This window comes from Palaemon carinicauda, chromosome 21, assembly GCF_036898095.1.
Source record: "Palaemon carinicauda isolate YSFRI2023 chromosome 21, ASM3689809v2, whole genome shotgun sequence".
Lineage (NCBI taxonomy): Eukaryota > Metazoa > Arthropoda > Malacostraca > Decapoda > Palaemonidae > Palaemon > Palaemon carinicauda.
In genome coordinates this window covers 107,766,637-107,793,240 of record NC_090745.1, presented here as the reverse complement: position 1 = coordinate 107,793,240, position 26,604 = coordinate 107,766,637, and the positions used below count along the sequence as shown (strand labels likewise).

The following is a 26,604-nucleotide window of genomic DNA, read 5'->3' as shown; positions in this document are numbered from 1 at the left end:
AAAGACTACGTTTTCAATCTCTCACCGTACAGTGCCTTGGGACGAGAATAAAAACTAAAAACGTTTTATCCTCTCTCCCCGTACAGAGACTTGGGACGAGAGTAAAAAACTGAATCGAGAACAACGTTACTCGCTCCCAAACTCCTTACTTGGGACGAGAATAAAGATCGGATCGTTCTCTCTTTCTCTCTCTCCGTCTCTCTCTCTCTCTCTTGTCACACACAAGAGAATTGCCCACTCACCCTTCGTCAATAAACAGGTTATTTGACCAAAGGAAAAAACTGAAAGGACTAAGAAATTGAAAATTAACAAGTTCCTTTAAATTAGTATCTAAAACACTTCAGTTTGAAAGAAGAATGAACAAAACGTCAAAATCGATTTACTCTTTCTGCAAAGTGAAACCGTGATTCTCTTGCGTAGCATAAATAAACCAAACGTTAGTTCATCTTTGAAAAAAAAAAAAAAAACAGCACGAAGACTATTCAAAGAATATATTTCTTAAAATATTTTCTAAAAAATATTCATTTCATAACTCTTACAGAGCAATTGATTTAAACTTAACGAAAATAAAAGTTGAATGGGCTCAACGTTGTTTAACTTCGGTTTCCAAGTTAGGACCGCCTACATCTCGGACTAGGGGAGGAATAGGTAAAGGCCGCATATAAAACGGATTTTGAGCGAAGCGAAAAATCTATTTTTGGGTGAGATAGCCATGGCGTCCTGATGGAAGGTTCCTTTTTGGTAGCTTCCTTGGGTATATAACTACTAAGATATTCCCAGAGAATTTAACCACAGGTTATCACAGAATTCTAACTTCTGGAGCGAGTATCCTAAAGGTTTCCCTTTAAGACATCGTATATCAACAGGGGACGCATGTATTAACGCGCCACATAGCTATCTGCACCCCATACAGAGTTAACACTTCGATATGGAGGGACGGAGAATAGCTGGGGAGCTGTTCCACAGCTAATCTCGTCCGTGGCTACTTTTAGTACTCGAGACGTAAACAAACGGGCGCCATTGCTAAATGACGTCACGTCCGTCCTCATCCTGAAGCCAGTTGCTTGCCGATCACCATGATACAGCAGCGCAGGGTGGGACCTGACAAACTGAACGAAGTAGCAGGGAGGGTCCATCAGGACGCCATGGCTATCTCACCCAAAAATAGATTTTTCGCTTCGCTCAAAATCCGTTTTTTGGGCTCAAGCTATGGCGTCCTGATGGAAGAGTACCAGAGAATCAATGTATCGTGGTAGATTTCCCCCTTGTAGTATAAGTGCCAAGGCTTTGACAGGATAAGCATAGTAACCTTAATAAGAGAACCGATGGGAAGAAACTTCCTGCCCCCCTTGGCAGCGAAGTCCCAACGGACCATGCCGAAGATCAAAGTGGTATTCGAAGGGCTACTCACCTTGCTGGGAGAACATGAAGAACTCGGAGACAAGACTGAATGGTTGGCATTCATATAGGAACATTCACAAAGGCAGACAAGTGGTGGTTAGGCACTGTATGTGAATAGAGTCGTCTGGTCTCTAAGGTATGATGTAAGTAAGTATTCGAGTAGGAATATTACATTGCAGAAGTGAGTATATGATAAGGGTTGAACCCTTAGTCATCTTCATCGACATAAGAGGAAGGGGATAATAAAACTATGACAGTCATATATTTCATAGTATAAGTAGGAGCGGATTGAGACGCACAAGTAATAAAATAGAAATTTTATTTCACCATTGCAGAACATGTTAAGGAAATGCAATAAAATTGTAAAAGTTATTTACAATAAATTATAATGTACATAGTCATGAAAGACTTGCTCTTGAATCTGAAAGGGAATTTCAAATTATTAGTAGTGTGACGGGGCGAGAGAGGAGTTGTGAACTCAAAGGAAGGTTGGAAACGACTGAGCTATATATTAAGGAACACTCTTCTTTATATACAAAACCTCAAGGCAACAGGACATAACATGTTCGAGAGACAGACAATGTTCAGAGCCAAACAGCAGGCATGAAATTTCATGTTCGTTTTAGTGCGAGGGAAGAGCGCAGATACAAGCATAATATATACAAAAGGAATTATGTACAATTCTGTGACACACGGTTGGTACATGGCTCCCCCTCTAAAAATGACATACTGAACATGTTAAACAGGTGCCCTGAATCTGGAGAGGTAATAGTAACAACTGCGCCGATGAGCAGCAGTGAGTGGCTGTAGAAGTCGTTGGTTGGGGGGCGAGCAAGTGGTGGATGATGGTTGGCTGTGTTGCCGCTCCCGCTCGTCACGGGGTAGGCGAGTGTGTCCTACGGCATTCATAGGCGTGTGTCCTACGGCATTCATAGGCGTGTGTGTCCTACGGCATTCATAGGCGAGTATATCCTACGGCATTCATAGGCCTACGGCGTTCATAGGCGTGTATGTCCTACGGCATTCATAGGCGTTTATGTCCTATAGAATTCACGTCAGCTTCGGTTGAAGTTGAATAGGTGTCCTCTTCGTCACGAGTGGAGGCGTCGATGGAGGTTTTGAAGGTCATGAAGTGGCTGTCCATAAGGGCACAAAGTAGGTTCACCTCACGAAGAGAGCTGTCTGCGGCAGGTTGCAGGCGAGTGATACTGGTCATTTTCCCGAGGGTGAGCGAAGCCCTTTGGTCCCCCAACGGTTGTTGAGAGAGCTGAAAAGGCATTGCTATACGGGGGGCTGGCGACGGCGAGTACTGCTGCAGAAGGTATGCGTTGACGGCGTCATAGTAACGGTGAGAGGTGGAAGGGGGGGGGGGGGAGGCGGGAGGAGCGAGTCACTCCGGGGTCACCAATGTGACGGTGCCGAGAGAGGGTGTGTGATCAAAGGCAGATTGGAAACGACTGAGCTATATATTAAGGAACACTCTTCTTTATATACAAAACCTCAAGGCAACAGGACATAACATGTTCGAGAGACAGACAATGTTCAGAGCCAAACAGCAGGCATGAAATTTCATGTTCGTTTTAGTGCGAGGGAAGAGCGCAGATACAAGCATAATATATACAAAAGGAATTATGTACAATTCTGTGACACACGGTTGGATACAGTAGGCACTCGTTCCAGAGGAACGTCAGTCTATTAAAATAAAACACATCATGCTCTAGGCATGCGGCACTCATGTGACGACTATGACATTTCACCTGGGAGAAGAACAGTCTATGAAAAAACACTAAGTGTTTTTGAAATCACTACGTATCACGCGAGGGTCAACATAGGCACCCGAGGAGTTAGAGTCCCAAGTAACTCACTGTTCTATGCAGAGTTAGGTGCAGGTTTCATAACACTACCTGCGGCTACCACAAATGTTTGACTTCGTGCACTTGTTTCGCATAATGTTTGAAGAAAACACGCGAGGATTTCCAGCCTGTGAAACTCTTAAGACTTTCGAAATCCATACTCTGAAAGAAATTCAGAGACGATGCAACTTTTCTAGGATCGTGACCGGCGGGTGAACTGTCAGGATCCGCTCTGCGAATGAAGTAGGTGATTTTCGCTCTTAGTTGTTTCAGTGACAGGTCGCTGTCCGAAGTTTCTCCTTTAAAGAGTTGGCCTCCACCAAAGTCCGAAGTTCTATGAAGATAGACCTTGAGGCTCTCTACTGGACATAGAGAGGCATCTTCTTTCAGGGGGCATATTCTCCAAGGGCCCCATCTTTTGGTGGGTAATTCGTTTTTGGCGAGAAACGTCGGATCCGGGAAGAGGGTAAGGTCACCTGAATCTGTAAACAGGATGTGGCCCTCGTCCCTTGATAATGCCACTATTTCGCTGACTCGGGCTCCTGAAGCAAGAGCAAAAAGAAAGATAACTTTCTGAGTCAGATCCTTGAGAGGGCACGAATCATTGTCCAAGTTGGAGGCAAAACGGAGTTTATTGAAGATGTCGTTGGACAGATCAATCTGGAAGGCAGACATTAGTGGTCTAGTCAAGGCCGATTTGCAAGTAGAAATCGTGTTGGCTGCCAAGCCCTGTCCGTGAAGGTGAATAAAGAAGGACATGCAAAAATCAATGGTGATTTCTGTAGGATTTTTGCCTTGACGAATGAGACCCATTTTCTCCAGGATGATTCGTATTGCCGTCGTGTGGATTCGGTCTTGTATTCCTCGAGGAAGTCTAGACTTTTCTTCAAGATCCCAAACCTTTTCTTCGCGGCTAGGGAGAGAAAATCATGAGATGAAGGTCCTTGATTTTCGATGATGAAGCGAAGACAGTCGACTTCTGTACTTGCTGGGAGAGTACTGGGCCCGGGAGAGGGATCAGCGTGGGCTGCAGCTCTAGGACCAGGGGGTACCAATTGCTCCGGGGCCACTTGGGAGCCACTAGGGCCGCTGTCCCTTTGAAGGTTCTCAGCTTGGAGAGGACTTTCAGCAGAGGGTTGGTGGGAGGGAACAGGTAGATCTTGGACCATCTGTTCCAGTCCAGTGACATGGCATCCACTGCTTCTGCCTTGGGGTCCTCGGACGGGGCTACATATCGAGGAAGTTGATTATTGTCGCTCGTTGCGAAGAGATCGGTCTGAAGTTCTGGGACTTGGTGAGAGATGAAGGAGAATGATCTTGCGTCTAGAGACCATTCCGACTCTATCGGACTTGTCCGGGATAGAGCGTCCGCCGTCACGTTGCGGAATCCTTGTAGGTGAACTGCAGACAGGTGCCATTTCTTCTTCTCTGCCAGACGGAAGATTGTCAGAAGCACCTGATTATCTGGGGCGATCTTGAGCCTTGGCGATTGAGACATCGAACTACAGTACCACCAAGTTGTCTAGGGATAGACGAATATGGATCGAGGGAGGCGGGGAGAGTTTCTTCAGCGTTAGAAGGACCGCCATGGCCTCCAAGATGTTGATGTGAAACGTCTTGAATAGGGGAGACCATGTGCCTTGAGCCTATTTTTGGTGGGAGTGACCTCCCCAACCCTCCAGCGAAGCAACCGTGTAGATGTTGAGTGATGGAGATGAGTGTTGAAGAGGAATGGACCTTTTCAGGGCCTTTGCTTCCGACCACGGCTTGAGGAGCAGCCGAAGTCCGTTTGGGAGCCGTCTCTTGAGGTCTCTTCGAGCGATGGATGCGGAACGTCTCCAGACTCCCGCGGCATCCTTTAGCTGTGCACGTAGCACTGGGTTTGTCACTGAGGCGAACTGTAGAGAGCCTAGAACTCGTTCCTGCTGACGTCTTGAGATCCGATTGGATTTCAGCAGTCGCTTGACAGACCCTGCTATTTCCTTCCTTTTCTTCTGGGGGATGGAAAGGCGGTGTGACTGAAGGTTCCACTGGGTTCTTAGCCATTGGAACCTTTGAGCTGGAGAGAGGCGAGATTTCTTCGCGTTATCTTGAATCCCAGGTGTTCTAGGAACTGGGTGACTTTGTTGCAGGATTTTAAACAATCCTCGGGCGACGGAGCCCAGGCTAGCCAGTCGTCGAGGTAGGCCATCACCTGGACGTCTCGGAGGCGCAGCTGTTGAACGATGGCATCTGCCAGCTTTGTGAAGATCCGAGGGGCCACGTTGAGGCCGAAGGGCATGGCCCTGAAGGCGTAGCTTTTCCTTTTGGAGTCGAAATCCTAGGTAGGAGGAAGCGTGGTGGTTCATTGGAATGTACCAATAGGCATCCGCCAGGTCTATGGAGACCGTGTAGGGACCCTGAGGCAGAGGGGTCCTTATCTGATGAAGAGTCAGCATCTTGAACTTGTTGTTCGCTATGAACTTGTTGAGGGGGGATAAGTCTAGAATGACTCTGAGCTTGTCGGAGTCTTTCTTGGGGACGCAAAACAGTCTCCCTTGGAACCTGGTTGACTTTACCCTCCTAATCACCTTCTTGTTCAAGAGATCTAGGACATATTCTTCCAGAAGGGGGGAGATTGTTGGAAGAATTTCTGGAAGGTTGGGGGTGGTTGAGTCCAACTCCAGCCTAGACCCTTGTCGACGATGCTGTGTGCCCAGGGATCGAAGGTCCGACGATCCTGGAATTGGCGGAGTCTTCCTCCCACCGGAAGCACTTCATTGCTTCTGGTGTCCCGAGGGTGTACCACCTCGGCCGCTAGCTCCCTTTCCTCCTCTGCCTCTGGAGGGACGGCGAGATGCGTCTCTGCCTGCACCTCTGCTTGAGCCTCAACCTTTGGGACGAAAGGTAGTCGTCTGTTGCTCAAAGGCAGGGGTGAAAACCGGTTGGGTGACCAGCTGAAAGGTCTGTTGTGGCTGAGCAGCCACTTGGGGAGTAGCGGGTCCCAGAAACTGCCGTCTCTGTTGACGTTGCTGGGGTTTCGGCTTGGAGGATCTCCTCTTAGGTTGAGGGCCGTCGTCCTGAGAGGATTTCCTCTTCTTCGACATGCCCTACTTGTGAAGAAGGTTCCTGTTCTCCGTGGCGGCCTTGTCGGTAATCTCTTTCACCAGATCAGAGGGAAAGAGGTGCTTACCCCAGATGTTGGAGGAAATCAGCCTCCGGGGTTCGTGTCTCACTGTGGCACTTGAGAACACGAATTCACGACAGGCTCTCCGAGCCTTCATGAAGCTGTATAAGTCCTTGACTACAGTCGCCAGATGCGTCTTGGCGAGCACCATGTAGTGGTCGGGGACTCTAGTGTCACCGGCCATGACGTCAAGCTGGACCTGGAGGGACATGGATGCGGCAAGGCTTTCTTTCGTATCTTGTTCCCGACGAAGGAGGTGGTCATTAAGTTTCGGGAGGTCTCCGTTAAACTGACGTCCAGCAACGTCAGGATCTAGTTTTCCCACCACGAAGGTATGTTGGACATCCTTCCAGTGTCGAGCATCGGGGGAAGTGACCAGGGAGAAGGGTCTGCACTCCTCCAGTGCAGGGCAAGGTTTCCCTTCTTCCACTGCCCTGTGTACCGCTGCGAAGGCCTTTTCCATGAAGGGGAGGATCGCATCATCAGGTGCGACGTAGGTAGGGTGCTTCTTGCTCAACGCCGGAAGCTTTGAGCAGGTAAAACCCCTACTTTTAAGGGTGTTGGCCATCATAGCCTGGGTCTTCGGGAGATCGAACACTATCACCTCCTTAGGTTCGGTCTCTTCTTTAGAGGCAGGTTCGGATCGAAGCCGGACGTAACAGTCCGGGTAAGCCTCAAAACTTGGGAAGAATTCCACTTCTTCCAGGACAATCGAGCCGACCTTCTCACTGATGAAGATCCTGCCCGTTGCGATCGGCATACCTCCAGGGGTTGGCGTGCGAGCATGCAGGGAGGTCCTTAACCGAATTCCTTTTCGGCTCCTTGGAACTTCCCATGGTCCTGATGTATTCGTGTGTCTCACGGAGTTTCTTGTCCATGATGGCTTCGAGCGTCCGAAACATCTCCTGGGGGCTGGTTGGGATGGGGTCCGGGGTGGCGGAGGTAGACGGGAGTGATACTTCCGTCGGTGTAGGAGTTGGGGTGGTGGTGGAAGGCGGAGCGACCTCTTGCTCCGACCCAGTGTATTCCACTTGGTCCTACTCATAGTCCAATTCTTCGGCCATGAGGTTCCTCTCCATTGTCTCCAACACTTCTGACATACATTCCGCGTTGTCGGTATCCAGGCGACACTCGTGCATGGACTGAGCCATGACAACATCGGGTTCCACCGTGATCTGGACGGTGGGGATCTGATCCTTGGGGACCACAGAGTCTGGGGATGCCTTTGGGAACAGTAAGGCCCTCAAGTCTTCGGTGGCAAGGTACGGTCCAGTGGCGTTCTTCTGGAAGCCACGCACCCATTTGCGTAGCTTCTCTCGAGAAGCGTCCCTAACCTCCGCTGAGGGAGGGTTATTGAACGCCTCGACCAGGCGTTCCTGGTAGACCGTACAGTTCAGTGGGTCCCAGAACTTCAGATCACCTTTTTTTGTTTGCACAAGGGGCGTGAGTCCTACACGCCGTGTGCCCATAAAAGTGCGGGCGCTTCACTCCACAGAAGCCATGGTCGCACTTCACGTACTCCTCCTGTAAGAGAAAGAGGACATGAGTATGGGGGAGTCATAAGGATGACTTCTATTTTAAGGTTAAGTATTAAGTGATTAATCTTTAACCTAATATTAAGTGGTAGAAATACTGTGACGTTCAGAGAGTGGGCGGAAAAGAAGGAGATAGACACATCCTCCGTGTAACCCGCCCGGCCGGTTACCGTAACCTTATCCGTAGGCAATTTGTTGTGACCGAGGACACGGCAGAATTCAACATAGCATGCCGTGAAGGCAGTGGGAATTCTAGTGGGGATTGCCAAGGATATAGAACTGGGACTGAGGCCACTCGGACCCAAGGATTGGGAACGTAGAAGATCCCATAGGGTAACGGTTTCCGGTAACCGGCCGTGCTAAGATACACGTAGCATGCTGGAAATCTGTGATATGCAAGAAGACAGCATGGTTACTAATGGAACGGTAAGGCAATACCTATCCATTATGTAATCAAACCATCTGGTTGCGATGTAGGGCTATCAACATCAGATGATAGCTAGAAGAAGGGGGTGCAAGTCGCCTTGACGCCTCCGGAAGGCTCCGGCAGACCGCCGGCACGCCGGAGGCCGCTCCAGCAGAGTTTCTGGCATTAGGGAGGACAATATAGAAGTCAAGAGTAATACCAGGGTGGCGGCCGCCGGCACAGCGTCGGCACGTCGGCGGGGAGCGGCGGCTCCGGCAGCCGGAGGTTGCCGGATTGGTGACAGGAACAAGGATGGTTATAGCAGAACCGGACTGCCGGCAGCGGATGCCGGCACTCCGGGGGCCGGCCGGTGGACGGACGACTGAAACAATGAGGAAAGAGGGAAGGCCATCGGCTAGGCGCCGGCGGCAGGCGGAAGTCCCCCGGCACACGGAGGACTGACGGCCCAGAGGGCAAGGGGTAAGTCACCAAGGTAGAAGGTGGGTATCACCGACAGTAGAGGCGGCAAGGGACCGGCACCAGGATAGTGAAAGAGACAGAAGGGGGGGATGTAGGGGTCCGGCCACGGACCCCAAGGCATCCTACCTGAGTGGGTGTACCCATGATAGAGGCTAGCCCTATCACCCAGAAGCAGGGGCCGCAGAGGACCGGGAGCTAAGGGAGCCCAAGGGAGGGCAGGGAACACCCAAGAGGGGGGAGAACCCCTGTAGACAGAATGCATCCAGTGGTTAACCCCATAGGACACTATGAAGGGTATACGTACCAGAGCGGACTGCACACAGGAGCTTAAGGTAGCCCTATCACTCCACCCTAAGGAGGAGTTGTAGGACAGGGGACAGATGGGTATAGACTAACCTAAGTATAGGCTAGGCCATACAAGAGATAGGTGGGGAGGGGAGAAGAGAAGGGTCTTCTGTGGAGGAGGTTCTGTACCAGAGCGGCCACCAAGGAAGGGAGGACACTCCCTAGCCTAAGGTAAGGTAGCCTGTCTGAAAACGGTGCATGGGTATCGTTTCAGCAAGGTACAGAACTAACCCCTCCAAAACCTAACCTAGAGCAGGGATGTTACACCCTGAACTAGGAAGGATGGAAGACGTATCGCTATTGCAGGGAAGGTCGGAGACCTAGCCCCAGCAATAGAGGAAGGACTAGCCGTTCCTCATTCTCGGACGCAACCCTAAGGGGGGATCATTCCCTTAGGGAGGACAGAGAAGCGAGATATGAGCTTGATCCCCTTACGTGGTAGGGGGAGCAAGGCTACACAGAGGGGATGCCCTAAGGCAGGGGATGAAGGAAGCATATAGGGGTCCTACTTGTAGGTTAGGTTAGAAAGACACACTATCTAACCTGTCCCTTATATGGTCCCTGAAGGCGAAAACACTTGCATCACAGTCAATAGTATTGTAAAATAATGCCACTATCTTCATAAATAAACCTAGGATCACTGATAAATATCATGCATGAACACTGATATAGGCGCTCTGGCCTTGGGGCTATACTAGCCAACTGGTATGGGGTCAGTTGATGACCGATAAAAAAGCGTCAAAACACGATATAAAAGTTCCTAGCTATGAAGACTAAATAACTAATAGTATCGATTAGTTAATGAGGCCGGAAAACGCTGTTGAGGCTATCTAAATAAGGCATGCAAAACAACAGCGACGCCATAAAATGGCCGGTCCGGTCGGGCACAGCTCTGCCACAAAACATCAAATATCTCGAAAAGTAAAAGTTACTTTACGGTCAGAGCTTATTTAAACAATACTGGAACCTTGTACTCAACTTTCCAGAAGAAGGCGAGGCCGAGGGTAGAGACATGGCTAAGATGCAAGTCGATAAAGATCACACGGGGAAAAATCCGACTAGTAAGGCGAGCTACTAAATGAAGGATGAGGACGGACGTGACGTCATTTAGCAATGGCGCCCGTTTGTTTACGTCTCGAGTACCAAAAGTAGCCACGGACGAGATTAGCTGTGGAACAGCTCCCCAGCTATTCTCCGTCCCTCCATATCGAAGTGTTAACTCTGTATGGGGTGCAGATAGCTATGTGGCGCGTTAATACATGCGTCCCCTGTTGATATACGATGTCTTAAAGGGAAACCTTTAGGATACTCGCTCCAGAAGTTAGAATTCTGTGATAACCTGTGGTTAAATTCTCTGGGAATATCTTAGTAGTTATATACCCAAGGAAGCTACCAAAAAGGAACCTTCCATCAGGACGCCATGGCTTGAGCCCAAAAACAAAACATAAAATTTATCTTGATGCTTAGTATAAATGGAAAGCTAATCGAAGAGGCCTAATAAAGGCGGGTGAGATATAAAATATATAGAGGAAAATCTATAAATATCAACAATAATTTATAACGTGATAAAATAATTACTAAAAGCCTTAAACACACTTCCGTACACTGAGGGAAGGGTCGGCCATCTTTACTCTATGGAAAAACCAGAGATAAAAAAGCAAGGGCAAAACACTTTTCCTCTCCTTTCAAAAGCACTTCTTTTGAAGATAGTATTGAACAATCCAACACGGCGAAAGCAATAAAACCAAAACCAAGTACTTCACCAATTCGGTAGAAAACTCGAGGTCATAAAGCGAGTGGAATCAACTTGTCGATGAAACCGACAGAGAAGAACTGGAGCTGTTTACAAGTATATGCGGTATCTGGCCGATAGTCGGCGCTGGTGGGCACACCCGCAACCTTCCCGGCGATCGCTCGCGAGTTTTTGGAATCTGTCGAGCCGTCGGAGACGTCAGCTATTATATATTCACCGGCTAAGTTTAATATTTAAAACTCTGTTATAAGAGTTGTTCGCGCACTTCAACTGATTGCGTGCGCCTAGTTGTTCGTGTGAGCCAAGGTGGTCGTGCGCACCAAGGTGGTCGTTAGTGCGCGCAGTGTTGGTCATGCGTGCCAATCCAATCATGCGTGACAACTTGATCATGTGCGCCAATCCCGTGATGCGCACCAGATTGGCCGTGCGCGCATAAGGTTGGTCGTGCGTGCCAATTTGGTTGTGCACGCAAATCAGGCCATGCGCGCCAAATTGGTCATGCGTGCCACATCGGCCTACGCGCCAATTTGGTCGTGCATGCCAATCCGGTCGGCCATGCGAGATCGGCCGTGCACGCATAAGGTTGGTCGTGCGTGCCACATCGGCCATGCAAGCCAATTTGGTCGAGCACGCCAGATCGGTCATGCGCGCATAAGGTTGGTTGTGCGCGCCAATTTGGTTGTGCACGCCAATTCAACCGTGCGCGCCAGATCGGCAGTGCGCGCATAAGGTTGGTCATGCGCGTCATATTGGCCGAGGGCGCCACATCGGCCGTGCGCACCAAATTTGCGCGAGAGAGCTCTCAGTGTGGCGAGAGTACTCACTACTACGTTCACCCAAAGGTTCACGATAGCTTGTGTTGTATGAGCGCAAACGATTAACACAACGAGAGTCCGCAAACTCTGTCATATAAGTATGACTATGATCACGAGAACCAAAAGGCTCAGCATGAACTGCATTGTGAGACCCCGAAGGATCAGCGCAAACGAGAAATGGAAGTTTCTCTGTCACGTGACCCTGAAAGATCAGCGTGACTAAGGGCATGAGAGACCAAAGGTTTAATGTAGCTTGCATTGCGAGACCCCGAAGGGTCAGTGCAACGAGAAACCGAAGTTTCCCCGTCACAAAACACTGAAGTGTCAGAGTGACTAAAGTTACGAGAGCCCAAGGGTTCACCATAACTAATGTTACGAGACCACGAAGGGTCAGCGTAACGAGAAACAGAAGTTTCCCTGTCATAAAGCACTGAAGTATCAGAGTGACTAAAGTTACAAGAGCCCAAGGATTCAGCGTAACTAATGTTACGAGACCCCGAAGGGTTAGCGTAACGAGACCCCGAAGGGTTAGCGTAACGAGACCCTGAAGGGTCAGCGTAACGAGAAACCGAAGTTTCACTGTCACAAAACACCGAAGTGTCAGAGTGACTAAAGTTACGAGAGCCCAAGGGTTCAGTGTAACTAATGTTACGAGACCCTGAAGGGTCAGTGTAACGAGGAACCGAGGTTCCTCTGTCACGAGACCCCGAAAGGTCAGCGTGATTGATGGTAAAAGTTCCCGAATAGCTCAACGTTACCATCGTTATGAGAGACCGAAGGTTCAGCGTAACTGAAACCCGAAGGTTTCGAGCGGAGTCTCAAAGGACTCCTACTGTTATGAGAACCCGCATGATCAACATGACGAGAGCCCGAAGGCTCAAGATCAGGCCAGCCCAAAGGGTGATCGTAACGAGACCCCTAAGGGTCAAGGAGAACCAGCAAGTTCAAAGATGACACCTCCACAGGAAAGGTTTGTTCTCCCGAAGGAGAACGTCGCTTAAGATAAGGCTCTCGCTCCGCCCCTGAAGGAGAACCATAAGCGTAACGGGGGACCGCCAATGCCAAGAGGTGGTCTTCTCTCGAGAACGAGAGACTCGTTCCCCCGAAGGGATAACCTGCTTCGGAGAAAGCTCTGCCACCACCCCTGGTGGATCAGCAAACTCCTACAAGTTATTTCTTGCGAACGAGAGGGAAGTTCTCCTGAAGGAGATCGCCTAAGACAAACTTTCTCCCAGCTCTATGGGAATAAAGCGTAGGCGTAAAATATCTCTCTCACAAACGAGGGAGAAGTCCTCCTGAAGGAGTACATCGCCTAAGACAAGCTTTCTCCCAGCTCTATGGGAAAAAAGCGCAGGCTTAATAATATCTCTCTCGCGAACGAGAGAGAAGTCCTCCCGAAGAAGGACATCGCCTAAGACAAGCTTTCTCCTAGCTCTATGGGAAAAAAAGCGTAGGCGTAATAACATCTCTCTCGCGAACGAGAGAGAAGTCCTCCCGAAGGAGGACATCGTCTACGGCAAGCTTTCTCCCAGCTCTATGGGAAAAAAGCGTAGTAGGCGTAATAATCTCTCTCTCGCAAACGAGAGAGAAGTCTTCCCACAGGAGGACATAGCCTAAGGCATAATTTCTCCCAACTCTATTGGGAAAAAGTGAAGGCGTAAAAATTTCTCTCTCGTGAGAGAGAGAGAGGTTTCCCTCGAAGGAGGAACATCACTTAACGTGGGCAGCTTACGAGCTACCACATGGAGTGCAGGATAACGAACAGGGCGGCGTAGCCATTGGCCTTGTGTTCTACGTCGCTGCTCCCTGTGAAAAAGAAAGTTGTGATCAATTACAATTCATGCTCCGCTGCACAACATACACTATTCGGGTAATAAGTCTCCTTCCTTGTAAGGTAATTCTTCGAAAGGGAACTGAACTGTTATACACTTTAATTCAGTAATGAAAGAAACACAAGTCAGTGTTGAGAACCTGCCGACCATCAGCGCAGTGTAGGCAGCAATGACAACTACCTTACGGCGGAGGCAGTCGGATACATTGTCAACAGTAATTAAAGTTACAAGAATTTAACAACATAAACGTATCTTTCCATTTATACATACGTATATACAGTACACTCATATATGTAAGATAAATGAAAACACACACGAGAAAAAAAAGACAGAAAAACAATCAAGGCAAGTCTTTGCGGGAGAGAAAGGCAGCATGTCCATCCTCTACCGAGCCATAAAGTAAAGTGGTTACTCAGCCGAGAGGTGTGAGTGAGCGGGGTAGCCAGTCTACCCCACCCGCTAACTAGCGGATGGGGTAGTTATCCCTCACTAAAATTATCATGGCTCGTCTTTCAGCTACGCCGAAAGCATACCCTATGAATAGCGGAGGGTTTGTATCTACGTCGGGACAAACTAAAATTAGCAGCATTCTTCATAATACTGCAGAGATAACAATTTACGACCTGTATCAACAAGGGAATGGGGAAACAGAGAGGTTTGGTTATTCTAAAATTTGGACAAGAGTAAAAGTCTACAATTGTGTAACTATCCTTATTCACAGTAGGTAAGTAATAAAAGAATCTGCATTTACTGTAGTTAGATAAAAGATCAAACACCATTAGGAAACACAAAACATACAATTTGACTTCAAATGAGGCTGGTTTTTATCATTAGACTTTAGGAGCATTTGACTAACACCTCATTGTATCAAGTGGCACATTAGTGCTGTGCGTATATGGAGGCTTATGAATGAAAGGTACTATATAGCCTTGGTAATGTCACTTCCCAAATAACATAGATGTATTACAGTACTGTATTTGTGAATTAAGCTTTTTATTATTTAAAAGCAAAGTTCACTGAATACTACTAACCCACTAAAATATTTACATTCCCTATAGCAAACCTCTTAAGGGTAACAAAAGCACTCGTGTTAGAATTTAACCAACAAAAGTATACTTGTGATGAGTTCATCATTAACTTGGGTTTGCTCTCTTCAGCCATTTAAAAATCCAAAGTTAGTTGTTTCTTTTTACAATGGCAATTTGAATCAGTGCTTGCCCTGTGAAAAAACAAAACAAAAAAAAGACTAACAAACTCAGCAGGGAAGACAACTTGAAACATAATAAACACTTCTCAAAATTTAAAAGGAGAATGTGTCTCGAGTTATCTAAAAATGATATTTTAATTATAAAATAAATTTTTTAATATACTTACCCGGTGAATATATAGCTGCAACTCTGTTGCTCGACAGACAAACTCTACGGAAAAAACTCGCCAGCGATCGCTACACAGGTTGCGGGTGTGCCCAACAGCGCCATCTGTCGACCAGATACCCAGCTCTTATGTAAACAAAGACTCAATTTTCTCCTCGTCCCACTGCGTCTCTATTGGGGAGGAAGGGAGGGTCGTTTAATTTATATATTCACCGGGTAAGTATATTCAAAAATTTATTTTATAATTAAAATATCATTTTTAAATATTTAACTTAGCCGGTGAATATATAGCTGATTCACACCCAGGATGGTGGGTAGAGACCAGTAATATATGTTTACATTTTATGAGCTAAGAGTTTTTTTATTTCATTTTAGAAGTTATCAAAATAACAAAAACAAAATAAATAGGTACCTGGTAAGGAAGTCGACTTGAACAATTACTCTGCCTTTTAAGTACGTCTTCCTTACGGAGCCTCGCGATCCTCTTAGGATGCTGATCGACCCCTAGGAGCTGAAGTATCAAGGGTTGCAACCCATACAACAGGACCTCATCAAACCCCTAATCTAGGCGCTCTCAAGAAATGACTTTGACCACCCGCCAAATCAACCAGGATGCGAAAGGCTTCTTAGCCTTCCGGACAACCCATAAAAAAACAACATTTCAAGAGACAGATTAAAAGGATAAGGAATTAGGGAATTGTAGTGGTTGAGCCCTCACCCACTACTGCACTCGCTGCTACGAATGGTCCCAGTGTGTAGCAGTTCTCGTAAAGAGACTGGACATCTTTCAAGTAAAATGACGCGAACACTGACTTGCTTCTCCAATAGGTTGCGTCCATTATACTTTGCAAAGATATATTTTGCTTAAAGGCCACGGAAGTTGTTACAGCTCTAACTTCGTGCGTCTTCACCTTAAGCAAAGTTCGGTCTTCCTCACTCAGATGTGAATGAGCTTCTCGTATTAACAATCTGATAAAGTCTGACCAAGCATTCTTTGACATAGGCAAGGATGGTTTCTTAACTGAACACCATAAAGCTTCAGATTGGCCTCGTAAAGGTTTAGTACGCTTTAAATAGAACTTAAGAGCTCTAACAGGGCATAAGACTCTTTCTAGTTCATTGCCTACGATCTCCGATAAGCTGGGAATATCGAAAGATTTAGGCCAAGGCCGAGAAGGCAGCTCATTTTTGGCTAGAAAACTAAGTTGCAGCGAACAAGTGGCTTTTTCCGACGAAAATCCGATGTTCTTGCTGAAGGCATGAATCTCACTGACTCTTTTAGCCGAGGCTAAGCATACCAGGAAAAGTGTCTTAAGAGTGAGATCTTTCAGGGAGGCTGATTGTAACGGCTCCAACCTGTCTGACATGAGGAATCTTAGTACCACGTCTAAATTCCATCCAGGGGTAGCCAAACGACGCTCCTTGGTGGTCTCAAAAGACTTAAGGAGGTCTTGCAGATCTTTATGTTTGGAATGATCTAAGCCTCTATGCCGGAAGACCGATGCCAACATGCTTCTGTAGCCCTTGATAGTGGGAGCTGAAAGGGATCGTCCTTTTCTCAGGTATAAGAGAAAATCAGCTATTTGAGCTACAGAGGTACTGGTCGAGGATACAGAAACTGACTTGCACCAGTCTCGGAAGACTTCCCACTTCGATTGGTAGACTCTAATGGAAGACGCTCTCCTTGCTCTAGCAATCGTACTGGCTGCTTCCTTCGAAAAGCCTCTAGCTCTCGAGAGTCTTTCGATAGTCTGAAGGCAGTCAGACGAAGAGCGTGGAGGCTTTGGAGCACCTTCTTTACGTGTGGCTGACGTAGAAGGTCTACCCTTAGAGGAAGACTTCTGGGAACGTCTACTAACCATCGAAGTATCTCGGTGAACCATTCTCTCGCGGGCCAGAGGGAAGCAACTAACGTCAACCTTGTCCCTTCGTGAGAGGCGAACTTCTGCAGTACCTTGTTGACAATCTTGAACGGTGGGAATGCGTAGAGATCCAGATGTGACCAATCTAGGAGGAAAGCATCTATATGTATTGCTGCTGGGTCCGGGACTGGAGAGCAATAGATTGGAAGCCTCTTGGTCAGCGAGGTTGCGAAGAGATCTATGGATGGTTTACCCCAAGTGGCCCAAAATCTCTTGCACACATCCTTGTGGAGGGTCCATTCGGTTGGAATTACAGTACTTGCCCTTTCCGACTGAGACAATCTGCTATGACGTTCAAGTCGCCTTGGATGAACCTCGTTACTAGGGAGATGTCTTGACCTTTTGACCAGATGAGCAGGTCCCTTGCGATCTCGTACAACGTCAGTGAGTGGGTACCTCCTTGTTTGGAGATGTACGCCAAGGCCGTGGTGTTGTCCGAGTTAACTTCCACCACTTTGCCTCGAAGGAGAGACTTGAAGCTTTTCAAGGCCAGATGTACTGCCAACAGCTCCTTGCAGTTGATATGCATGCTCCTCTGACTCGAGTTCCACAGTCCTGAGCATTCCCGACCGTCTAGTGTCGCGCCCCAGCCCACGTCTGATGCGTCCGAGAAGAGAACGTGGTTGGGAGTCTGAACAGCCAGGGGAAGACCCTCTCTTAGGTTGATATTGTCCTTCCACCAAGTCACACAAGACTTTATCTTTTCGGAAACCGGGATCGAGACCGCTTCTAGCGTCTTGTCCTTTTTCCAGTGAAAAGCTAGATGGTATTGAAGAGGACGGAGGTGTAGTCTTCCTAGTGACACAAATTGTTCCACGGATGACAGCGTCCCTACCAGACTCATCCACAGCCTGACTGAGCAGCGTTCCTTCTTCAGCATCTTCTGGATGGATAGCAGGGCTTGATCTATTCTGGGGGCTGATCGTCTTGTTGTTCAGCAACGTCCTCATCAGAGGGTTCCTCATCCGAAAACTGATGAGGAAACGGCAACGGAGTGGGCAACGTCTGGCTCGCTGAGTCCGGTCGCACTGGTGCATGCGTGACGGAGCCGGACGCAACATCATGGAACTGCTGCACAGTCTGTGAACTGTCAACAACCATGGGTGCGCGAGGAAGCACAGCGTCAACCCGAGACTGTCTAGACCGTCTGGGTTGTGCAGTCAACACCCTACCGGGTTGCTGAGGTTGACGCACTGCGTCAAAACAAGTCACCTCTGCTGGTTGTTGAACGTCCTGAACGTCAACAACCACCTCCGAGCGTCGCTTAACGTCAACGTGCGGCTGGCAACCCACACTGGGTCGCATCGGTGGAGGAACCACCTCAACTGGCAGACGCGAGAAGGTTACCTCAGCGTCAACAGGGCGCACAACCGACCGGTTGGAAGGTTGTTGGCCAGAAGGTTCGGCAGCAACCTTCTCCGCATTAAAGTCCTCTATCAAGGACGCAAGCTTGGACTGCATGTCTTGCAGCAAAGCCCATTTAGGGTCTACGGGAGCAGGTGCGGCAACAGACGGGGTTAGCGACTGAGGCGGTACCGCTTTCCATCCCTGAAAGCCTTGTTTATGCATGACATAATTGTACAGCAAAACTTCAAAGGCTCGAAAACAGCTGTGAAGTTGACCTGTAAAAAACTTGGAGCGTCTCCTGGCCAGGCGCCAGGGAGAGTCTACGAGATTTGAGAAGTCTATCTGGGCAGAGGCATGAACTCCCAAGCCGAGAACTTTTCTCGTGTCATATCAGACTCTCGCTCTATAAGCCAGTTCAAAAGAAGGGAAAGCAAAGGCTGTATCCCCCAAACTCCTCCTGGTGATAAACCAGTCGCCTAGCCAACGTAAAGCTCTCTAGGAGAGCGAGAGAGCACTAGCTTAAAAACAACGGCTTCGAAGTAGCTAGGCCTAGTGTAAGCTCTGACGTTTAGGCGAACGAGGAGCAGCAGTTACAAAAAGATCCGGACAAAGATCCTTAAAAAAAATCATCATGATTTAATTAAAGTCCATAGGGGGCTAAGCAGCTTTAGGCTCCTCTCCATCTGACAGAGTCCTCAAGGGAATATCAGTAGGAGGGGGAACAGCAACTTCCTCATCTACAGGAACCTTGTCCGATAAAAGCTGAGTCTCAAGCAAGGGAGAGACCTACCGTGGTGGCAATGCTTTACAAGCAGAGTCCACACTCACTGGTGCATTAGTAGCGGACCAGAACGCAACGTCATGTAACTGCTTGACAGTCTATGAACTGTCAACAACTGAACTGTCAACCACAACAGGTGCGTGAGGACGCACAGCGTCCACTCGAGACTGCTTTGACTGCCTAGACTGAGCAGTCAAAACAACTCTAGAATGTGGAGGTTGACGCACAGCGTCAAAACAAGTCAACTCCGATTGTTAGCGAACGTCTTGAACGTCAACAGGAGCATCAGCAAGTGGCCTAACGTCCAAATGCGGCTGAAAATCCACACGAGACCGCATCGAGTGTGGTTCTAAACAACCTGACTGACGTGACTTAGCTACGCCAACGTCAACAGGAAGCACAAAGGAACGTTAGGTTGGCTGAAAGCCAGGATATCGATGAGATAAACGGCTAGACTCAACGGACTAATCGGCAGAATAGTCTTCCATAAGGGAGGCAAGCATATTCTGCATGTCTTGCCATACAACCCATTAAGGATCAACGGAAATGGTTGTGGTAAGAGACGAGGGTAACGTCTGTGACCGCAACACTTTGCCAACAAAAAAGACTCTCGGAGTCTGTGTTACGCTTTTGTTAGGCGGCGAGCAGTTATCCGATGACTGCATAGGGTCAGAGCTGTCCTAATGGCTGTAACCAGGACGCTGGACCTGTCCTGAAAGGACTGACTTTCGCTTAAGGGCTTCAAAACCTTGTGACAGGTTTCTTATGCGAAAAGCCTTCGGATGACGAGGAGAAAAAACGTCTCTCTCGTCTTATGGTAGGGGAGATCTTGGTAAGATACACCCGATACCATAGAGGGAAACGTCTGTTCGTTGATCAAGGCCTCTCGAACCCATAAGTCGTTCGACATTACTTCTCCCCTGGGCTTGGGAGCTTGCAAGAGGTCCCGGACTAGGTGAACGACAGGCACGAACAGACGAACCCTCGGACGCAACACTGTAACACTTTGCGCATATCACTTTATCACTTCGATTTTCTGTTTTGCACTTATTTCACTGAAATCGAAACTTTTACTGATTTCTACCTGAAACACGCAATTCTACCCTTCATTAAAAGGTAGTAATTGCGAAATCAGTCGTATAATGCAAGCTCATTAATACCAGCAAAAAACAGAAAACATATTTTAAGATAAAAAATTCAGTGGCTGGGAAAGAGACTAAACACTAGTTTATATAAACTACGTTTTCAATCTCTCACCGCACATAGCCTGGGGACGAGAATAAAAAACTAAAAACGTTTTATCCTTCCTCCCCGTACAGAGACTAGGGACGAGAGTAACTCGAGAACAACGTTACCCGCTTGAACGGAACGTTTTCTCTCCTCTCTCTCCCTCCGTCTCTATCTCTCTCTCTCTTTCTCTCTTGATTTCGCACCTAAGAGAAGAGCCCAATTATATTTCGTCAAAAAAACATGTTATTTGACTAAAGGAAAAAACTGAAAGATTTTTCAAATAAAAAGTTCCTTTAAAATAGAATTTAAAACATTTAAGCTAAGAAAGAATGAACAAAACGTCAGAATCGATTTACTCTTACTGCAAAGTGAAACCGTGATACACTCTCTCTCTATCGTAACGATAGAGCGCATGTTGAACGTCCTGAACGTCAACAACTGCGTAGCATAAATAAACTAAACGTTAGTTCATCTTTGAAAACAGTACGAAGACTATCAAAGAAATTCTTTCATAAAATATTACATTTAAAAAGTTTTAAATCCTTAGCTCTTTAAAAGCTATTTACGATATAAAGGGCTCAACGTTGATTAACTTCGGTTTCCAAGTTAGGACCGCCTACTCTCAGGAAAGGTCGCATATAAACAAAACATTAAAATTTATTTTTATATGTTTATAATAAATGGAAAGTTAATCGAAGAGGCCTAATGAAGGCGGAGAGATATAAAATATATAGAGGAAAATCTATAAATAATTTATAACGTGATAAGAAAATTACTAAAAGCCTAAACACACTTCTGCTAAGGGAAGGGTCGGCCATTTAAAAGTGAAAGAAAGTCCATACTCTCTTTGTCACCATAATTAAATCTATCCAAAACGAGTTCAAGATTTAAGATGAAGATAAAACACCTGCATTGCGAAAGCTCAAAACCAGAATATAGTACTTCACCAATATGATGTGAAAAACTCCAGTTTAGCAACAGCGAGTAAAGTACGTCTTGTCGACACGTCGACAGAGAGAAAATTGAGTCTTTGTTTACATAAGAGCTGGGTATCTGGTCGACAGATGGTGCTGTTGGGCACACCCGCAACCTGTGTAGCGATCGCTGGCGAGTTTTTTCCGTAGAGTTTGTCTGTCGAGCAACAGAGTTGCAGCTATATATTCACCGGCTAAGTTAAATATTTAAAACCCAGTGTTTCCCTATGCAAGAATGCTAACCAATCCAGCAGGGAAGCTAATTAAAACCTAATAAACACATAAAATCTTCTAGGAAAAGTGATTCACTACCACTCCCTTCATGATTACAGTACTCACAAACAACACCTCTACCAGCTAACTTGCAAAACCTAAATTTAAAAATTTCCATTTATGAGGAGAAATGAAGGGTAAAAACTGTATATCAAATTGAAATCAAAGACAATAATATGCAACTGATGAGCCTTATACAAGTCAGCATGTCTGTCTTATAGAAGGATGAAGGACTTGACTAAAATTTTGCTTTGCTTATTTTACGGTCAGTCTCTGTTACCTAACCACAGCAAATATAGAGGGTTAACTGTATAGTTTAGTCGTTATTTCTCTATTTCTTTTTCTGCACTAGAGTGCTTTCAATGTTGGTGCCCTTGGGCTTGTAAACTGACATTCTGCTTGTCAAACTAGGGTTGTAGCTTGGCTATTAATAATGATGATAAAAGAGAGCAGACTCAGAGCAATTTTGATCCATCTAACAAACAATCCCATGCAACACTTTTTTATCCAGAGATGGGAGCCATATCTAGTATGCTTCCCACAGGGAAACACGTCCCCATATTTAACCCTGATTGGTGGTCAGGAATATTGTGCAATGAGGACCGATCACATGTAGGTTAGGGTCTGTGCTCCTTTCAAGACCAAGAAGAGATGACAAATTGTGCCAGTCCTCGCATTCATGTGTCCAAAGACCCACAAGATGGGAAACTGGCAGGAGTCTTAGCAACTCCATGAAGTAGTCCTATACATGCAATACTTGACAATAGATTATCAAAAGGGAAAGAGCCAATGGCAAACATAGAATGAGAAAGACCAGTACTGTACTGTAGTGCACATCCTCATTTGATACATACGAAGGCAAAAGTTGCTCAATTTGGTAAGGCAACTCGGTGAGTGGATCCCCTTATTCAGCTACCTTCTTATGATTTTATGGCTATTCCAGCTTAATACAGACATACTTATAATGCATGAGAATATTGTACATTACTTCAAAAAGCTCCCTTTGTCTGTCACAATGTATAGTGTCCTCATCAAAGTGAATAAATGATAAATTCTAACACATACCATAACAATGATTCACTCATACAATATTTTTCTTAGCAATATCATTGTAAAAATGCTTTGTCAATTGCAAAGAGACTTTAATGCACATGAACAAGTTTAGTCCATTAATTACAATCATCATCCCAATAAAAACAAAAAGTTACTGTAGTGTATATAGAAACTTGTCTTACTTTTCAATCAAGTCCCGCATATCCTGATTGTCCTTGTCAAACTTTGATATCTTTGCTCTGTAGTAATCCAAAAGCCGTTCAGAGGGCTGCAGTTTAGCAAGCTCTTCATCAACATTAATTTCCTGGAAAGAATGAATAAATGTTCTTCAATTCAAATGGCAATATAGCAGATATATTAAAATGGTAGATCCAACAACACAAAACCTCAAACCATTATTACCCAATCTTTTTTGGTTGCCACCTTAAATGAAGTCTTAACCTGGAGTAGCGACCCTAATTGTAAGAATACCTGTAAATCCAACCATTTCAGGTTTCATTTATATGTACTTGGATGATGTTTAAGAGTTTTTCTTATTATATTTCAGTTTATATTTACTAGCACAATGAATTTCATTACATTTATAAATGGGAATGAAAACAATTGTATCCAGTAGAATCTTTACCTTGTCCTACTACAGTAAATTACTTAAATTAATAAAAAGAAAATGTGAATAACTGTAAATTACCAAGATATATTTTGTAAGATCCTCTGGCGGCCCTCAGAAATGCCATCGCGACCCTGAGATTGGCACCCACTGCCTTGAAGTGTACATTAGTATGACAAATTCGTACATAATTTGTATTTTTCCTAACTATACAAACCTTAGCTATTTAAAAGGGGTATTACTTTCGGCGTAGCTGCAATGACGAGCCATTAAAATTTAACAAGGGTATACTACCCACACCGCTAGTTAGCGGGGGTAGGGGAGGGTAGCTTGCTAAACCCCAGCCCCCCACCCCCTCACACACACCTGTGCTTTAACTCACTTTGCTTGGAGGTAGGACTTCAAGGGGGATAGGGATGGCGGGCAAGTTTGGTTAAGTAGCTAAGGTTTGTATAGTTAGGAAAAATACAAATTATCTACGAATTTGTCATTTGTTTCATAACTGGAATGCAAACCACACTATTTAATAGGGGTGACACACCCATTAGGAAGGGTGGACGTCCCAGCCAGTACTTGCTTTTGACTTTGCCAGGGGGCTCGTTATTTGAGTGTGTAAGCACCCAAGAAATAAGGAGTCCCTGCACCTCGCTAGAACCTTGCTACGCAAGGATTGCGGCCTACGCAAGCTGTGTGTGAAGGTATGAAGAAGTGTGATTCGTCCTAGGAAGTTGTTCTGAAGTTCTTTAGAAGGAAACTTGTAGACTAGGACTTTCCCAATACCACCTCGTCAGGGTATGGGGACGTAACAGTATTAACTTAATACTAGGAACACAAGGGAGCATGGTTTACCTGCAGTGGTTTGTCAGCTTTGCAGAGAACCCAGGATGCTGCTTTCCCCAAGAGAGGGGATGATGAAGAAAAGAATAAGGGCCATACATACCTTTTCATTCATGAAGACTAAAACTGGGTAACAATACCCTCAACCTTCTGCTACTTGTCCAATAAGGAGCTTGAGGTTTTAAACCAGCTGTTGTGCAGCCATCACAGGGCCCATAGAGAACGCATCGAGCCTCCAGTGGGTCACGTCTTGCAGGTGGTGGGCTGTGAACGTTGTCGGATGCTTCCACACCCCCGCTTGAAGGACCTGCTTCAGAGAAATTTCTTTTGAAGGCCAGGGACGTAGCTATGCCCCTGATATCATGTGCTCTAGGGCAACGTGACGGAGGAGGATCTGGATTCAAGGCCAGATGAATGACCCTACGAATCCATGCAGAGATGGTGTTCTTGGTGACCCTCCTCTTAGTCCTCCCTGTGCTGACGAATAATGCTGGCACATGAGGATGGACTGGAGCTGTTCTTTTGAAGTATAGCCTCAAACTCCTTACTGGACATAGTAAGAGATGGTCTGGGTCATCTGTTACAGAGCGGAGACTAGAAATCCGGAAGGAATCGAACCGAGGATCCGCTACTCCAAGATTCTGAGTCTTAGCAATAAACTCAGGGACGAAGCTGAACGTTACCTCCCCCCATCCCCTTGAATGGGCAATGTCATACGAGAGACCATGAAGTTCGCTAACACGCTTGGCCAAAGCCAAAGCTAGCAGGAACACCGTCTTCCAGGTTAGGTGGCGATCTGATGCCTGGCGTAATGGTTCATAGGAAGAACTCGAACCACGTTCCATAGAGGAGGTCTAACTTCCAACTGAGGGCAGGTAAGTTCATAACTACGTATGAGTAGAGAAATTTCTAGCGATGAAGAACTGTCCATTCCTTTCAGCCTGAAAGCTAGACTTAAAGCTGAGCGATAGCCTTTCACTTCCGAGACTGAAAGGCGCATTTCTTCCCGCAAATACACGAGAAACTCCGCTATTGTTGGAATAGTGGTATCGAGTGGAGAGATACCCCTTCCACGACACCAACCACAAAAGACTTTATACTTTGCCTGGTAGACTGCTGCGGATGACTTTCGCAGATGTCCATACATCCTGACCGCAACTTGCTGCGAAAATCCTCTCTCAGCGAGGAGATGCTGGATAGTCTCCAGGCGTGAAGTCGTAGCAAAGCTACGGCTCTGTGGAAGATGTTGGCATGTGGTTGCTTGAGCAGATTGTGCCGTGGAGGGAGTTCTCTTGGTAGCTCCGTTAGGAGTTGCAGAAGGTCCGGGAACCATTCCGCGTGATGCCATAGCGGAGCTATGAGGGTCATTGAAAGAGTGACCGATGTTCTGGTCTTGTTGAGCACCCTCCTCATCAGACAGAACGGGGGAAAGGCGTAAACGTCGATGTTGTCCCACCGTTGTTGGAAAGCATCTTGCCAGAGCCTTGGGGTCTGGCACTGGGGAGCAGTACAGTAGGAGCCTGAAGTTCAGGGCTGTTGCGAACAGATCCACAGTTGGAGAACCCCACAAAGTCAGGACTTTGTTGGCTACTAGATGATCCAAAGACCACTCGGTACTCACTATCTGAGACGCTCTGCTCAGATTGTCGGCGAGCACATTCCTTTTGCCTGGAATGAAGCGTGCCGATAGCGGTATCGAGTGGATTTCGGCCCATCTCAGTATCTCTACTGCTAGATGGGATAGCTGCTGCGAAAAAGTACCTCCTTGTTTGTTGATGTAAGCCACTACTGTGGTGTTGTCGCTCATCACCACCACAGAGTGACCCGCCAGGTATTGTTGGAACTGTTGAAGGGCCAGGAAGACGGCCTTCATCTCTAGGAGATTTATATGGAGATACTTTTCTGACACTGAACACAGGCCTGAGGTCGTGTGGTGCAGTACGTGGGCCCTCCACCCTTTCTTTGAAGCGTCCGAAAACATCATCAAATCCGGGGGGAGGAGGAGAAGGTCCACTCCTTTTCGTAGGTTCTCGTCTGCCACCCACCACTGGAGGTCCGTCATTTCCGCAGGTCCCATAGGGATCAGGACGTCCGGGGAATCGTAACCTTGATTCCACCAGGACTTGAGTTGCCACTGGAGGGATCTCATCCTGAGGCGACCGTTGGGAACTAGACGAGCCAATGATGAAAGGTGACCGAGGAGACGTAACCACGACTGGACTGGAAGCTCTTCTCGTCTGAGAAAAGGGCTCGCGACCTTCCTCAGCCTTGCTATCCTGTCGTCTGATGGTAAGGCTTTGTGGAAATTGGTGTCTATAACCATGCCTAGATATACCAGTCTTTGAGTGGGAAGCAATGAGGACTTCTCGAGATTTACCAGCATCCCCAGATCCTGGCAGTCTCAGAAGTTTGTCCAAGTGTTGAAGAAGGGATGACACCGAGTCTGCTAGGATTAACCAGTCGTCCAGATAACGAAGGAGACGGATGCTAATCCTGTGTGCCCACGAAGATATTAGGGTAAACACTCTGGTGAAAACCTGTGGTGCTGTGGAGAGACCAAAGCACAGCACCTCGAACTGGTACTCTTTGTTGTCTAGGCTGAATCTTAAGTACTTCCTTGA

General features: G+C 46.8%; 1 protein-coding gene across 3 annotated transcripts in view; it reads right to left on the bottom strand.

Annotated features, from left to right (window-relative positions):
- Nucleotides 1-26,604, bottom strand: part of LOC137615398 (coiled-coil domain-containing protein 77-like) — a 150,965-nt gene that overhangs the window by 68,668 nt on the left and 55,693 nt on the right. For all 3 annotated transcript variants that reach the window (XM_068345248.1, XM_068345246.1, XM_068345247.1), the window contains exon 3: nt 22,722-22,843. In XM_068345248.1, coding sequence (XP_068201349.1) covers nt 22,722-22,843 — 122 coding nt within the window. The remainder of the gene's footprint in view (nt 1-22,721; nt 22,844-26,604) is intronic.